Source organism: Aulonocara sp. 'chitande type north' Nkhata Bay, linkage group LG5 (assembly GCF_057382095.1).
Source record: "Aulonocara sp. 'chitande type north' Nkhata Bay isolate Kocher_YH1m ecotype deep benthic linkage group LG5, A_spYH_male_GT1.1, whole genome shotgun sequence".
Lineage (NCBI taxonomy): Eukaryota > Metazoa > Chordata > Actinopteri > Cichliformes > Cichlidae > Aulonocara > Aulonocara sp. 'chitande type north' Nkhata Bay.
In genome coordinates this window covers 48505587-48522358 of record NC_141348.1, presented here as the reverse complement: position 1 = coordinate 48522358, position 16772 = coordinate 48505587, and the positions used below count along the sequence as shown (strand labels likewise).

The window sequence follows — 16772 nt, the reverse complement described above, 5'->3', positions numbered from 1 at the left end:
GCTACTAAAACTAAACAGAGCTCCCTGAAAGGCACAGCCAATCACATTGGCCATATTTGTCACATGACGTAGGACTCCAGTAATTTAACGCTTTCTGTACCGCTTGGCGAATGAGACGTTGATAGATCGTTTTTTTTCTTCTTTTTTCTTTTTCTTTCTATCGATCAAATTATTGGTGGGGACATGTCCCTTCAGTCCATGCCAAATCTACGCCCTTGCCCCCGAGATTACCTGACACACGCTTCGAAGCTTCGACACACAGGACACATCACGACATGAAAACACGGTTTGAAATGTATGCGTTTTGAGAGCGTTTTCCATCTGCAAAAACGCAGTCTCAGTGTGGACGGGAGGCCAAAACGGAGAGAAAACGATGTGTGGACGTAGTCTGAGGGTCTGCCGAGCCGATCGCTGGTGTCGTGAGGAAAATGTCAACACAGACACGAGAGCAGGGGGAAAGAGACGACCGTTCAGTGAAAATGAGAATCTGCAGATGCAACATGTGGAACACACAAATCTAACCGGTTAACGTAAAAACCAGTTAAGCTGGAACATCAGAGCTGTGAGCTCGGTACACTCGGTCAGCTGACTGTTAGCTGAGCTAGCGACAACAACGAAAACTTTAGAGCACTTTTGCAAACATGTTCTATATTGACCAGCTGACCAGATGTGAACTTTACACCACTACATTCACGGGTAAAACATTATTAAAAGTATAGTTGGTGACAGAAAAACAGGGCATTTAAAAACTTTTAGAGCGCCACCACCATTGTTGCTTGTGATTTGAAATGCATTCTGGGATACCTGCCCCAAGTCCACACCAGCAATCAATTATCTAGGATCGACCTGTCTTGACTTACTGGTCAGGACTGCCAAAATGAAATAAATACATAATGAAATAATTAAATGTATCAATAATTAATTAAATGTCATAAATATGTATTTAATTATTTAATTCCAAATTTAATTAATTATTTATTTAATGGTGTATTTAATTAATTCATTTTGGCAGTCCTGGCATTCCATAATTCTCAATCCCTTCCACAAATCCAATATTATGTGCACACACATACCTGAGAACCAAGCAGTTTGTTTTTCCCGTCCTTCTTGGGGAAGCAAGGAACCAGGGTTTCATGCAGATGACCTGCATCAAACAACACAGACAAATTCTCTGAGACTGAATATTACAATCCTCAGATTGCTTTAATTCTTTAATAACCTTTGTGGCATTTTTAATTTTATTACTCTTAGTGTCACGTTCTGTTTGAAGCCTTTCAATCTTATTTTCCAACGCCTTAGCAGTCGGTTTCTGCCGTCTTTTCTTTCCATTAACATCAACACGTTGTATTAATTGGTGCGTATCCTTTTTTCTTTAAAACGTTACAAAACCCAAACATTAAACTGCACCTTATATGCCACACAGCTTCATTCTAACATCAACTTAATGACATTCCTTTCTGTAAATTTTGGCCGCACACACAATTAACAGGAGAAATGTATCCCTCACTAATCTACCTATTAAAATTAACAAGCTAACTCAGCGTAGTCTTCTGTGCATACTAGCGGTGGGTATTTATGTACCTCCATACCGTCAGCCGTGAGGAAGACAAACCGTCTTCAACACAAACTGCGGCGGTACTCCCAAGCCAATGGCTTCAGCCGCCTGATGCAAAACAACTAAACAAATCAGTCTCTGCCTAATGCAGCTGTACCGCTGAAACCTAACAGGGGAATAAACAACTCCCAAAAGAAATCCGTTGTGTGAAGCCACAGGCTTACTCTAAAGGCTGCGTGGACAACGGCAACAGCAAACCAACATTTTGATCTTATTCCTCCCAACAAGGTATGTAAATTTCTACAGAAGATGTATTTTCATGATACTGATGGTGCAATACAATTTATGTTGAGCTGTCTTGACTTTTGTACAAGGTGAAGTGTTTGCTATGTGCCAGGGAGCTGGGATATAACAACAACACCTCATCCATGCTTAGGCACTACAGAGCTTTGCATGAGAATAAGGGGAACACCGATTGTGGAGCAAGACCAGGTGAGCCATCAAATGCAATGATAATATAGCATGCAGTAATGTTACTAAATGATATAACAATATTATACAACTGTAATAAGTTACGTGTGTGATATTTATATTTGTGCTTTATCTTTATTGTTTTTCCTCAGGAGAACAATCTCAAATAGATGAAGACCTGGTTAGCATGGTGATTGAGGACTCACAGCCATTTAGCATTGTGGAGGACAAAGGATTCAAAAGACTTGTTAAATCATTAAATCCCAGCTATGTTCTCCCCACTAAAAAGGTCGTAAAAGCAGTGAAAATTTAGTTTTTACAGAATAAAATGTGAACAGGCAGGACTGAGGCTCAGTGTGTAGCTGTCCATACCTCAACGTTACAAAAGCACAACTACTGTCCACACCCCAACCACACCTCACCTCACAGTAAATGATCATTTCCATTTCAAGCATTTCCAAATAATCATTTCCCATACTGCCAGTATAAATATACACAGTATACTGCCATCACTACAATATACATGTTTTACACACTCCTTTTGTTGTTGACATTTACAGGCTGTGTGCAAAATGCCACACTCTTCAAATTCATGCCAGCTATTATTTTTACGTCCAGTAGGTGTCCTGCTAGAGCAAATGAAGCTTCATGAAGCTTCGCGTTGGGGTGAACCAATTGGATGAAAAGCTTCAGTGCTTCATGGGGCTTCATCTGCCCATCACTACTAATTAGCATACTATGCCAAACTGTAACATCACACTATGGCATTAACTATAGTGCATTAAACTATAGGCTACATCAAGCTGTGGTCAACATAAAGTTTCCCCCCATGCTCACCCTACCTTTTTGCTCATTAAACAGCAGGTGCGGTGAACAGGAGAGTGCAACCACATTTATCATCTAACACACACCCGTGAGTCACGCCACACAGCCGTGCACCATTGTGTGCATTTAAACCAACCGTGTTTATCAAAAAACAAGAAACACTCACATATTGTTCCTACAGTATGTCTTCAGTTATCGTGTCGGAAGTTTAATTATTGCAGTAATAATGTAATAATTAGGGACCGGAATGGGGTGTAAATGCGTAGCATTGGGTCACGTGGTGTTCTTTCCAAGCTCCTTAGAGTACGACGACCTGGATGACTGAGAACCTTCACAGACACGTCACATGGTGTTGGTTGTAGTAGTAATATCACCTGTTCGCTTACTAAGGGATTTTTTCTAAGTGAGTTGGTGATCGGGGAAGACGACTTCTGCTGACCGCTCAAGCCTGGAATGTTTTGATCACAGTTGTTTTGGATGGTTTTTAGGGATTTTCATAACATTCTTAAAGTTCGTCTTACATTTGAACCGCGGGCGGTCAACATTATTCCCTTGTTCAGCTGCTCGGCGACTCAAAGGTTTGACAGTCGCCAATGACGTAGGGGAGACCGGGGATAGTTGTAACGTGGGTCAGTTGTAACACTTCTAATTTCTCCAATCAGGGCTAAGTTTCAAATGATGTGACTCATCCTGTGCATGCCCAACTCAGTTCTGCTATCACATGTGAAAAATCAGCACATTTTGTCAAACACAGACAATTTAACATGAAAAAAAGTAATTTGTATGCCAAAAAGTAAGTTTTTCTACTTTATTTCAATTTCTAGTAGCATTATCTGCTTTGCAGTTAAACTCATCAAACTTAAATTATGTTATTTGTATGTCTATGGGGATATATTCTGTGTAGGTCTTTAGTGCTAATGTTTTAGCCGTTGGCTGTAATGTTAGCTAGTTCATGGCTATAGGAGTCTGGGTCAGTTGTAACAGCAACAGTCTGGGTTAGTTGTAACAATAATGCAGATGTTACAACTTACAACACTATTACTTTAACTTATATTAAACAAGTTGGGGCAACGACATCAGCAGAGAGAGGTTCACTGGTCGCTTTTGTATATGCGGTTAATGCCTGTTTGTGTTCCCACACATACATTATGCAGACCTCTGTGTCAGAGATGGACCAGTAGGAAGTGCTGGTAGTGGAAATAAATCAGGATGGGTGCAAGAAACAGAGTTCCTCATCTTTCTGAGGCACTTTGCAAACCACACCAAGGTAAGCCAGGATAAAAAGTAATGGAATTGCGATGCTGGTGAACAACTACATTTTTTCAGCTTCATTGTTATGTTCAAAATTGGTGCAAGAGTTGTAGGTTATAATGCCCACTGAGCCAATGAGGCCAAACTCAAGGAAGACCAACCAAAATTAATGAAATATTCAGTTGCAGAAATTTCCATAACTTGTCTTTTTTGGGGGGTTAGAATATGTTCAAAAGCTGGATTTCTGCATTCTGTCACACACACACAGCTACATAAATGGCTCTAAGTGCATTCATGTGTTGAATAAACAAAGATTACATGTTAATGTTTTGTTAGTACTCTTATTTCATTGTGTTACATTTCACCCCAGGATATGTTACAACTAACCCAGACTATGGGGTTAATTGTAACATTTCACTCTTTGTGTTTGAGGCCATACCATGCAATGGATAATTGTGCTGCAGAGAAAATAGCTGCACTATTTAATAGCAGAGACATGTAAATACTTTGCATTACATTTTGAATCCACTACCTTAAAAGAGCTCCAATTTACAGACAGAAATGTCAGAAATGTTACAACTATCCCCGGTCTCCCCTACTTACAGTGAGCGGTTTCAATTTGGGGTTTTACTGTTTTCTAACAAAAATGATCTAATTGCTCCATCACTGCTCTGTCAGTTCATTTATACATACATTTAGAAGATATTTTCGCTCAAAGCTTAACATTTGAAATATTTACTGTCATTTGTATTCTTAACGTTTTCATGTCCTGTGACTGAAGATGCAGTCAGGTGAAAGAGCACGGATATAAAATCCTCACAGTCTTCATTTCAACAAACTAAAAAAAAGCAACTGCAGACATTACAAATACGTGACCTTACCACTTACCGTGGATCAAAATGACTCACGCCAGAGTGAAGCTGCCGCCCTCAAGAAAAAGAAGAACTTCGTTTCACAACTCTCCAACCAATGAGAAGGCAGAGAGCATCTTATTGTTACACGGTTAAGGGAAGATTTCGGGTTTAGATTCAGCTTGATTAGTTTCGGTCTCTAACTTCAGCTCTGTGATCATGAGGAAGTGTATGATCAGGAAAACACTCCTATTTAAATATTTTCGATTTTTGTAAATCAAATGAAACCTTTGGACTGTTGTTCTGATAAAACTGGAATTCTTTAAAAACATTGCCCTGGTGTTTTTGACTATTTTATGATACTTCGTGATTGTCAAACAGGATCAGGAGAAGGAGATCGTTTTTGGTTTAATAAAGAAGAAAGTTTAATAATGTAAAAATGGAACCAGAGCTTTAAATTAAACTGTTTAAACTATGAGAGTTTAAGGAAGCTGCTCTGCTGCAAAGGAGAAAAAAACACAATCACGCGTGACGTACAGTAGCAGTGACGCCCACAGATTTAAAGCCCTCCCTGTGCTTTGTTGCATTGTGTTTGTGCAGAAGTGTGTTTGGTGTGCACAGCGAGAGTTTTAAAGTTGTAGTTTTTAGTGTTTAATAAACTCGATCTGATCGGACTTTTTCGACTCGTCAGGCGCTACAGTTCAGTTTGCCTGTTACAGCCTCCCCGTCATGATACATCAACTCATCAATCTGATAATCGCGATCCTTCCGTCTGTGCACTTTTTTCTTCTGTCTGCAGGTACAACCGGACGCGAAGACGGTAAGAAGCGAATCAGCACAGTTCTCAAATGATGTTTACATACATGAATAACAACAGCTGACCGTCAACACTCATTTATTACAGACAGCTGTGTTTGTTTTAAAGTCTTTCAAACTTTAGCGATGTGATGTTTTGTTGAGACATTTTCAAACCAATTAAACTCTGGATAAAAAAATATGCGTCACAAATCGTTGCGGTCCTCTCCTCGTGTCGCCTCGGCTCTTTGACATCACCTGATCTGCTCTCGTGAATAAAAGGACTTTTCATTTTGTGGCTTCCAAGAGGAAATGATTAACGGAGGAGTCAGTCTGTAAGACGCTCTGTAGTTCGTGTTTTGATGCGTAGAGTTCACACTGAGCAGCGTGACAGAGTCCGACTGAACCCACAGCAGTGAGCCGGACTTTGGTTCAGACCAGCAAAGAGACGTTTAATAAAAACAAAACACATTTTGCCTCAGAACTAAACTTTGAAGTGACGTCACAGCTGCATGTGTAACGTTTTTGTTACGGCCCAAACTGCTGTATAAACCTCCAAAAGTTGATCTTATAAACAATACATTTGCATAATGACTGAAACCAGCCCACTCAGGGAACAAAGGGCTGGGAGGTCAGTTCCTTAATCATAATTATGCAAATTCTCATGACCATTGATCAACAACCACTGACCAAAGACCACTGATCAATGGCCATGAGTCCCATTCACAGAGAGTTGGGGAATGGCTGCAATCACAGCATTGTAAGATGGTGACAGATGTACCCTTAGGCCCCCTCCTCGATTCAGAGATGGTTGTTCCCTTTTCATGTAAATGGCGTCCTTGACTCTGCGCTCAAACCAGCGTTCCTCCCTGTCCAGGATGTTACAGTACATCCTCATCATTGAAAGAGAGTCCACTGACCTGTAGGTGTGAATAGACTGCAGAGTCCTGGCCTGACGAGGTGGCTCTTCTGTGCTGTGCCATCCGCTTCGCCAGAGGTTGTTTGGTTTCCCTGATGTATAAATCCTGGCAATTTTGGAGATTTACTTTCTTGGATGATTGAGAATGCATCAAGATGCTGTGTATAAAATCAGTGTAATTCCACGACAGTAGGTGCCGCTGAATGGAAGCTGTAAGTGCGCACTTCAATCAATCCTGAGTGTTTTAGAGTCCACTGTGGCTGTGCAGAGGCAAGTGTTACCGAAAAGTAGTCCCAAAACGTATGGTTGTACCACATGGTCACACCTTTTCCAATTCTTTATTAAACAAGATCAGAAAAATGAAAGTTTAAAATCTTTATTTAAATTATTTGAAAAAAATTTACTAAAGTAAAATGATTTCTATATTTATCAACAGTGATTGGAAATGACTGAAAAATTTATTAGGCTGTGTTTTGAGTTTTGTTCAAAAAAGAATGACTTCATATATGGAAAAATATATATCACATATGCAGGACATCTTAAACTAGTTTTTTAATTAAGCAGCAAGGCAGAACAAAATCAGGGCTCTATCAAGACACGAGGACTAAACCCCAATTCAACCAGACCCAGAACTGATCCGGAATTAAAACAGGACTACAACAGTTCAAAATCAGGACTACTTTAGGCCACCAATTCCCACCGATTTACTCAGAACCAGAATCAAAACAAAATCATCATAGACCTGCACTATTATTGTATAGTTTTTATAATGTGCTATAAGCATGTGTGCACTTTTATAGAGCTGTTTCCAGTTTCGTTATACCATGTATAATGACAATAAAGGCTTTCAATTCAACTACACTTATTTTTTTAATTCTACCAAAGAACAGTATTTAGACTCTGAAAAGTTTATATAATTATTTAGTCTTGTTGTGCAAACAACCCTGCATAACTTAATAAATATAAAACTTGAAAAATAACAAACCTAGAAAGTTACACTAGGTACGAGATACATGTTCTGATGAGTTTTGGCAAACAACCATTTGACTAACATGTGTCTCACCTGCTCTTGTTCCATCTCTGTTCCTCTCTCTCCCTTATAACTTTGAAGAAAGTGATAAAAAATAGACCGCTCTGTCTCTCTTTATTCTGACAGTTAACTAATTCAAAAGATATTTCAATATTTATTTATCTAAAACAAAAACGTTTACTCTAAATTGATGTTTAACAGTAAAAAAAAAAAAAGGTTCTTATGTTTTCTCCCTAAAGTATATGTAAATATTTGGTTTCAACTGTTAATATATTCTCAATATTCTCAAATAAATGTGTCTTCTAACTAACATGATGTAAACATGTCAGAGTAGCTGAAATGGCATGTGTGTGCTCACTGTGTTCTATATGATCTACATGTTGTATTTAGCTCTTTTTTTTTTGTTTTTTTAAAAAGAATAAAAAATATGATTCGTTCCAGGAGTCGTCACGGTGGTTGTCTCAGAAGGAAGTGATGCCATCTTACCCTGCTCCCTCAGCACCAATCAGAACCTGGAACAGAAGCTCTTTGATTGGAAGAAAGATGACCAGAAGGAGGTTTTCCTGTACGCTGCTCGTGACGAGTACAATAATGGACGTCCAGGTCAAGACGAGCAGTTCAGAGGGCGGGTCTCACATTTCCCACAAGAGCTGCAGTTTGGTAACGCCTCCATCATCATCAGAAACACCAGGCTGGCTGACAGTGGCGTCTACACCTGTGATTTTCCACATCTGCAGCCGGAAGGGAAAACTTTCAGAATAAAGCTTGATGTTGGTGAGTCTTTTATTTTGGAGAACATCCTGGAAAAAATGGTGAAGACCATTTTTCTACCTGAACCAGGTGGTTTAAAAAAATAATTTTAAATGTTTTACCTTGCAGAGCTTACCCTGAAAGATCGATCAGGTGAAATCGCAGGTGAGTGATGATGTCATTGAAGTGTCTGTAATCTGTGTGAGCTGCTCCCAGTTTGGGTTTAGGAAACAAACAGATCATCTCAAACTGTCCTTTGTGATAAACCTCAGTTGGGCTGGATCCTGAACCTGGTTTGTTATGCTGCTGTGGACAGTATTATCTGGATGAGAGTCAATTACTTCACATGAATGATAAACATAGACACTGGTGATTTTAAAGATCAGCACTTCCTCCTTTCTTTGCCACCGTGCTGCGTTCACAGGTGCTGCTCCAAAGCCCGACATCAGGATACTTAATACCACCGAGGACGGATTGCAGCTGAAGTGTGAGGTCAGAGGTGCTTCTCCAAAGCCTAAAGTAGAGTGGAGGGACAGCGATGGGAACATCCTTCCTGCTGAGGAGCCACAGGTGTCACGCACAGGAGAGCGCTATGACATCACCCTCCTCACCACGGTGACCAGGACAACAACTGAGCATTTCCACTGTGTAGCCACACAGGAGGAGCTCAGCCATAAAACTGATGCACAGATCTACCTGCATTATCGTAAGTTTTTTTTCTGTTGTTTTATAATAACTGTAATTATCAGATCTTTTTATTCTTCAATAGATTTCTTGGCACAGTTTAAAAGGTTTAGTTGTGTATTTGTTGCATCCAGCGAGGCTGCATCAACCTTTTATTTAATGTTTCAGAGAAACAGACAGAGGTGAAGTCCTGCAGTCCTGGAGTCGGTTCGCTGATAGGTTGGATGTGTTCTGGAGGAATTTCAACTTTACTTCTTTATTTTCTTATAATTAAAGTCAAATATCGCATCAGCAGAGGTAAGTGTAAATAATAAAAACACTTATTTGAACATGTCAGACGTAGACATCCATGTAACAGATGCTTAGACCAATGTTGTGTTCAAATTGTTGACATTTGATTCAGATATCGTCTGGTTTTACAGCTGATACTTTGGATTTATAGATTTATTTATCATTTAAAAATGATGAAAAAACTGCAGTTACTAACAAACATTTTGATTTCAACCAAATTTACAGCCACCGTGTCTCAGTTTTCTTCTATGAAGCATGTTTAGCTATAAATGTGTCTTATTTTATTTTATCAGATTTATCTGCTGTTTTCGTTTTTCTCTGTGATCACCGAAATTAAAGTTAGTTTACATTTAATATCGTAAACTGACTGTATGTAATATATATATTTTTTTTTCTTCTGTAGTTTTTCGGAGGAAACCGAGACGCACAGAGACGTCTGAGGGTCCTGAGAACGGTGACACAGAGCTGACACTCAAATCAGAACCTGTTTAGCATCACAGCTGTTACACAGATGTGTGCACAAAGGTACATTTCAGTTACGTTTGGATCTCAGGTCAACATAATCGACTCATCTGTAGTCTCAGTTGTTTTGTGAGCTCACTGTGGGCTGTGAAACGTCAGCTGTTAAATCCACTCTGAGTGAGAAGTAAGCTGACAAAACCAGAAAAAAGCTTTAATGAAAGTGCAGCGAGTTACGAGGACACCTGAGGTGGTGTTCAGGCCGAGCAGAGTCCTGCTGTGTGATCCTAACAGTGGATTAGGAAAACTGTGTTTTTATTCAGAGATCTGAGAAGCTGTGACAGTTATGATGTTTGTACTGTTAAAAGTGATGAGGACATATTTCAGAGCCCAGCTGCAGTCCAGATGTTGCTTCTTTTATACTGTGTATTTTATTATTGTGTAAAGCAGGTTGTGATGCTGGTTTTAATAATGGTTAATGTTACTTTTAGCTGATGGTGATCAGAACAAACCAAAGCTTCCTGAAAACCTTTGGTTGTAACCTGAACATGAACTTGATGAGATTAATTTATTTTATGTTATTATTAGCACTGTTGCTTTTTTGTATTTGGACTTTAAGACAAAGTATTTTTTAATATAAAAAAGGATGAATGAGGTGCTGTTGACATTGTGTTCATAAAACTGTCTTTTATAGCTATTGTGTCTGTATGGATATTTATAACTGCAACATTATGTGGTCTTTGAAGCAGGTGCTGTTTTTGATGTACAGAAAAGAGATGCTGTTCTTATGTATTAAACTATATGATCAACCAAACCTCACAGATCCTCTCACTGCACTTTCAGAGAGGCGGATTATATATAATGTGTAGAACTGAATAAATAAATTGGTGAATAATAATGTGAAACAAATTTTGTGTCAGAGTTTTTAAATAAAACAATTCTTCTTGCTGCTATAATTGATCATCTTAAAATCTCTGGTTCCCCCGGAGCTTCACATATTATAGGTCCTACTTTCATTGAATGCATCGTTGTCATCAGGTTGTATACAGTCTGTCTTCAAGCATGCTGTTGTACAACCTATTATGAAAAACAACATTGACCCTAATGCTCACTAACTACAGGCCGATCTCCAAACTCCCTTTTATATCCAAAATATTGGAAAAGGTAGTTCTAAGACAACTTCAGACCTGAGAGTGAAAACACAGGTGTGTATAGAAGCCTATTGTATTATTAAAAATTATCTGGCAAGTCTGCCTCTCCTTCTGTGTATTGTTCATATCTCCAGTTTGTGTGTAAATGTTTCTGCTGAGCCACTAATAATATGATTGTGGCCATTTAACAAGAGGATTTCTGTCTGATTCTTAATTGTATCTGGATTAATTTGAGTTTTGGAAAAGTGTTGATGCACTTGATGTTGTCATTCTGTTTTTAAATGCTTTGCCTCAGTTTGATCATCAGCTCTTCAAAGAAGTGTCACATGACTGCTAATTTAAACACAGCAGAAGTGACCCACTCTCAGCACCTCGTCCCAGCAGACATGAAGCTGTCCAAGCTTTTTCCACGGGAGAGAAGGAAAAGGAGAGAAAACACATTAAAGAGGAGAGAGCCGGAAGCTGCGTGTAAGAAATGTCAGATTTTTTATGTTCTTAAATTCACTCTGAAAATGCTAGAGAAAAATCAAACATGCGCATGCGTGGTGTGCGCCGCCAGGTAAATAAATAGCGCTACACCACTCGTCTCATTCAGGGTGTGATTCACTGTGTGTGTGTGTGTGTGTGTGTGTGTGTGTGTGTGTGTGTGTGTGTGTGTGTGTGTGTGTGTGTGTGTGTGTAGAAATTTCATCCCTTGTGATCTGTATTTATCTGCCTCTCCCACTCAGATTTTTATCGCTTTATTTGAAACTGTCCACAGCGCAAACATCAGAAATAAATAAACCAAAAAGAAATAAAACGGACATTGCAAAGGAAATAAATGTCTCACTAATATAAATGGAAGATTGGCAGGGTGAACTTTGAATGCACATAAAAACTACCATTTCACTTCACTTCAACAAAACTGATGAAAGCGACGACCGACCGAGTGCGGCCGAAGCGCAAGTGCAGAGGGAGGGGCTTAAGTGTCAGTGCGCAGAGACAGCGGAGGAGGCCCAACTGCTGAGCCACAGTAGGCGCCACTGAAAGTGTGCAGGTCAATCAGTCCTGAGTGTTTTAAAGTCCGCTGTGTCTGTGCAGAGGCAAGGTTACCAAAAATTAGTCCCAGAACTTATGGATCTAACTGTATGCAGTAGTTGTATCACATGGTCAAACCTTCCCCACTTCTTTATTAAACAAAATCAGAAAAATACAATTTAAAATCTTTATTTTTATCATTTGAAAAGAATTTACAAATGATTTCTATATTTATGGACAGTAATAATTAAGCTTTGTGGTGCTGAGCGAGAAAAAGTTGAGTTTGTGGAGGTATGTAACAATGACAGGAGAGGTCTCAGTGTCTCACTCCAACAACTTTATTAACTGACAGAACTTCACATATAGTCAGCGCCAAAATCTCCACCCCCACACTTCCCTTCAACTTGTGTGTGAGTGGAGCCACCTGGTGGTCCGCCACACATACCCCCCCTTGAACACACAGTCAGGTCTCCATTCAGTCCAGGACCCTGGGTCTAAGCAAACAACCCGCACGACTGAACCTGGGAGGGAGAGAACAGGCAGAGGAAGGTCCATCCTGTGAACGAGGCTGGTGAAGGCGAGCAGGAAAGGCAGGAGGAGGCTCAAACGTTGGTGGTCCGGGGGTAGTCCTGGGGGGAAAACCAGAGACTGTCAACCCCAGCGCAGGAGGTCGGCCACGGCGAGGGGCCTGGGCCGGCACTACATCACTGTCCGGAAGAACATGTGCTGGTTTAAGTCTGTCAACACACACAGTCTCCCTTCGACCCCCAAAATCCAAAACAAAATGTTTCTGGCACGGTTCAATAACCCTGAACGGGCCGTCATACAGCGGCCGCAGCGGTGTCCTGTGGGCATCGTGCCTGACAAAAACAAACTTAGCAGTCTCTAAAGTCTTTGGAACAAAGGTGTCAGGTACGCAATGGTGCACCGGACCAGGAACCCGAAGCCAGTGCAAAAGCGGGGTGAGAGAGAGCACCGATGGATCGAAGCAGGGAGGAGGATTTTCAGGCAAGAATTCTCCAGGCACGCGGAGGGGCTGACCAAACACTAGCTCAGCTGGGGAAGCGCCGAGATCCTCCTTAACCGCAGAGCGCAGCCCAAGCAAAACCCACGGGAGGCGGTCAACCCAATTGCCATCCTTTAAGGAGGCGCGAAAGGCAGCCTTCAGCGACCGGTGGAACCGTTCACACATCCCATTAGCCTGCGGGTTGTATGCGGTTGTGCGGTGGACTTTAGCCCCCAGTCCATCAGCCATGGCCGACCAAAGCTCGGAAATGAACTGGGGGCCTCTGTCTGACGTAATGTCCGCGGGTGGGCCGAAACGCGAGACCCAGGTCGACAAAAACGCCTTGGCCACCACTGCTGCGGTAGTGGACGCCAGGGGGACCGCCTCCGGCCACCTGGTGGTCCGGTCAACAACAGTCAAAAGGTGCGTAAAACCTTGTGACTGCGGCAAGGGACCCACCAGATCGACATGCACATGATCGAAACGTTTGCCGGGTATGAAGAACGGCTCCAGGGGCGCCTTGGTGTGTTTATGAACCTTCGCGCGCTGGCAGGGAATGCACGCCGACGCCCATTCCTTAACAGATTTGCGAAGGCCTGGCCAAACAAATTTAGAGCTGACCAGTTTAACAGAGGCCCGGACCCCTGGATGAGAGAGAGCATGTACCGAGTCAAAAACTTGACGACGCCAGGAAGAGGGAACCACAGGGCGAGGGCGGCCGGTGGAAACGTCACAGACGAGGAGGGGACCACCGTCCTGCACGGGTCTGTCCTCCAGTATGAGGCCCGTCTGGGTGGATTTAAGCGCGAGGATGTCAGGGTCACCGCTCTGATCGGCAGCCATGGCGGAGTAGTCTATGCCGAGAAAGACGGGAGAAACCAGCACACGGGACAAACAGTCAGCCACATGATTGGATTTACCAGCCACGTGCCGAATGTCCGTGGTAAACTCAGAAATGGCTGCCAACTGGCGCTGCTGGCGTGCACTCCATGGATCGGAAACCTTGGACATGGCAAACGTCAAGGGTTTGTGGTCCACGTATGCGGTAAAGTGACGACCCTCGAGAAAAAACCGGAAATGACGAGACGCCAGGTGGAGCGCCAGTAGCTCCCTGTCAAAAACGCTGTAATTGCGTTCGCTGTCACGTAGCGTACGGCTGAAAAAGGCGAGCGGTTGCCAGACACCCGAGATTCGCTGTTCCAGCACCGCACCCACCGCTATGTCCGACGCATCAGTGGTCAACGCAATTGGCGCTGAGGGGGATGGGTGGGCCAGAAGGGCAGCATTAGCTAACGCTGACTTAGCATCAGAAAACGCTTGGATGCTGTCCGGAAACCAGTCAACGGGGTCATTAGCTTTTTTACCCTTTAACGCCCCATAAAGGGGCTTCAGCAGATGTGCTGCTCTGGGGAGAAAACTGTTGTAAAAATTCACCATCCCCAAAAATTCCTGCAGTGCCTTAACAGTCGTGGGACGCGGAAATTCCGAAACAGCTCGGACTTTGTCAGGCAACGGAACCGCGCCCTCGGCGGAAACACGGTGCCCAAGGAAATCGAGAACGGGCAACCCAAACTGGCATTTAGACGGATTAATAATCAGTCCATGCTCCGCCAAACGCTGAAAAACCTGACGCAGATGGAACATGTGCTGCTCCTTCGAGCTGCTGGCCACCAGTATATCATCAAGATATACAAAAACAAAGGGCAGCCCGCGCAAGACCGAGTCCATCAACCGCTGGAAGGTTTGGGCGGCACCTTTCAGGCCAAACGGCATGCGCAGAAACTCGAAAAGGCCGAAAGGTGTAATTACGGCGGTTTTGGGGACATCCTCCGCGCGCACGGGAACCTGGTGATATCCCCGTACCAAATCGATCTTAGAAAAAACCGAGGTCCCCGCAAGATGGGCGGAAAAATCTTGGATGTGGGGAATGGGATAACGATCGTTCTCCGTGACATTATTAAGACGGCGGAAATCCCCACAAGGTCGCCACCGACCATCAGATTTAGGCACCATGTGTAACGGAGAAGCCCAGGCACTGTTCGAACGCTGCACGATGCCCAGATGCTCCATGGTGGCAAATTCTTCCCGAGCGACAGCCAGTTTGGCAGGGTCAAGGCGGCGCGTGCGCGCGAACACCGGGGGCCCTACTGTAGTTATGTAATGCTCCACCCCATGCTTCGTCACCGTGCTCGAGAAAGTGGGGACAGAGAATGAGGGAAACTCAGAAAGCAAACACTGAAAAACGTCACCCGAATCTACTGAGTTAGCATGCACCACGGGCTGAGCACCCCGAGTCAAACAGGGTAATGAGGAAAAGGACACAGCATCAATTAAACGTCTGTTAGCCACATCAACCAGTAGTCCGTGAGCACAAAGAAAATCAGCGCCTATTATAGGCACAGAGCTAGCAGCAACAACAAAGTTCCACTGAAAGTCACGGTCGTGAAAGCAAACAGTCACCAACCTTTCACCGAAGGTTTTGATGGGAGAGCCATTAGCCGCTGTTAGCAATGGCCCGCAACCCTCAGCTAGCCTGTCCGAGCCAGCCGGGGGAAGAAGGCTCTTCTGTGAGCCGGAGTCCACCAGGAAACGCCTCCCCGAGCGTGAGTCCTCTAAGAAAAGCAGCCTTTCCTTGTTGCCAGCGGTCGCGGCTGCTACAGAGCGCTGACATGCCCGTTTCCCTGGGTCTGGAAACTGCAAGGCGGGAGGCAGCGCCGTGCCTTCGCTCCAAAACGCTGGTGATAAAAACAAAGCCCCTTTCCGCGGTGCCGCCGTGCAGCGATTCCGGCCACAGTGGACGAGTCGGAGGGCCCGTGGAGCATCGGTGAGGGGGAGGGGGAAAACGCTGGTGGGTCCTGAATAACCGTCTGGACGCCGAAAGTCCTGGTAGCCAGGAGGATGCGATCTGCCTCTTCCGCAAGGGAGCGGTAATCCTTCGTGGCCAATAGCGGGGAGTTGGCAAGGCCAGCGCGCACTGGAGCCGGCAGCTGTCGAAGAAAGAGGTGGGTGAAGAGAAATCCTCCGTCCTCCGCGCCCAGCAAGGACAGCATGCTCTCCATGAGCTCGAGGGCGGTGCCGTCGCCCAGGCCCGCGATGGAAAGGAGTTTCTCGGCCCGCTCAGCATCAGAGAGGGAGTAACGCCGCAGCAGCAGCCCCTTGAGGGCGGCGTACTTGCCCTGGGCTGGGGGATCCCGGAGGAGAGTCATCACACGGCGGGTTGACAGCGGGTCAAGTGAGGCCACCACATGGTGGTATTTAGTGTCGTCGGCTGAAACTCCATGAAGAGCAAACTGAGCTTCTACGTGCATGAACCATGAAGGAGGATCGTGAAGCCAAAAATCTGGCAATTTAAGCGCCACAGCAAACGCAGCCATCGGCGGAGGTGAAGGTCCGGCGGCCGCCGATGCTTCCAGGCCAGAGCTGGCTTCGTCGTCGAGCCTTAGCATGTTCACTACAGGGGTCACCAATGTGGAGGTATGTAACAACGACAGGAGAGGTCTCAGTGTCTCACTCCAACAACTTTATTAACTGACAGAACTTCACATATAGTCAGCGCCAAAATCTCCACCCCCACACTTCCCTTCAACTTGTGTGTGAGTGGAGCCACCTGGTGGTCCGCCACAAGTTTAGAGTTTAATGTGTTTATTTGGAAAACTTTAAAAAGTGCGATACAAATATTATAAAATCAGCATCAAACTGCTTCATAAAATCATGAAA

General features: G+C 43.6%; 1 protein-coding gene and 1 pseudogene across 1 annotated transcript; one reads left to right on the top strand and one right to left on the bottom strand.

The window, feature by feature from the left end:
- Window positions 1–5577: 5577 nt before the first annotated feature.
- On the top strand, window positions 5578–10051 carry LOC147331615 (butyrophilin-like protein 10). The gene is made up of 6 exons (XM_086294047.1): window positions 5578–5773; window positions 8139–8471; window positions 8577–8612; window positions 8872–9153; window positions 9300–9428; window positions 9826–10051. Exons 1-6 carry the CDS (start codon window positions 5683–5685, stop codon window positions 9912–9914), a joined length of 960 nt encoding a protein of 319 aa, XP_086150173.1. The 5' UTR covers window positions 5578–5682; the 3' UTR covers window positions 9915–10051.
- Window positions 10052–12576: 2525 nt separating this feature from the next.
- Window positions 12577–16660, bottom strand: LOC147331614 (uncharacterized; annotated as a pseudogene).
- Between the last annotated feature and the right edge of the window lie 112 nt (window positions 16661–16772).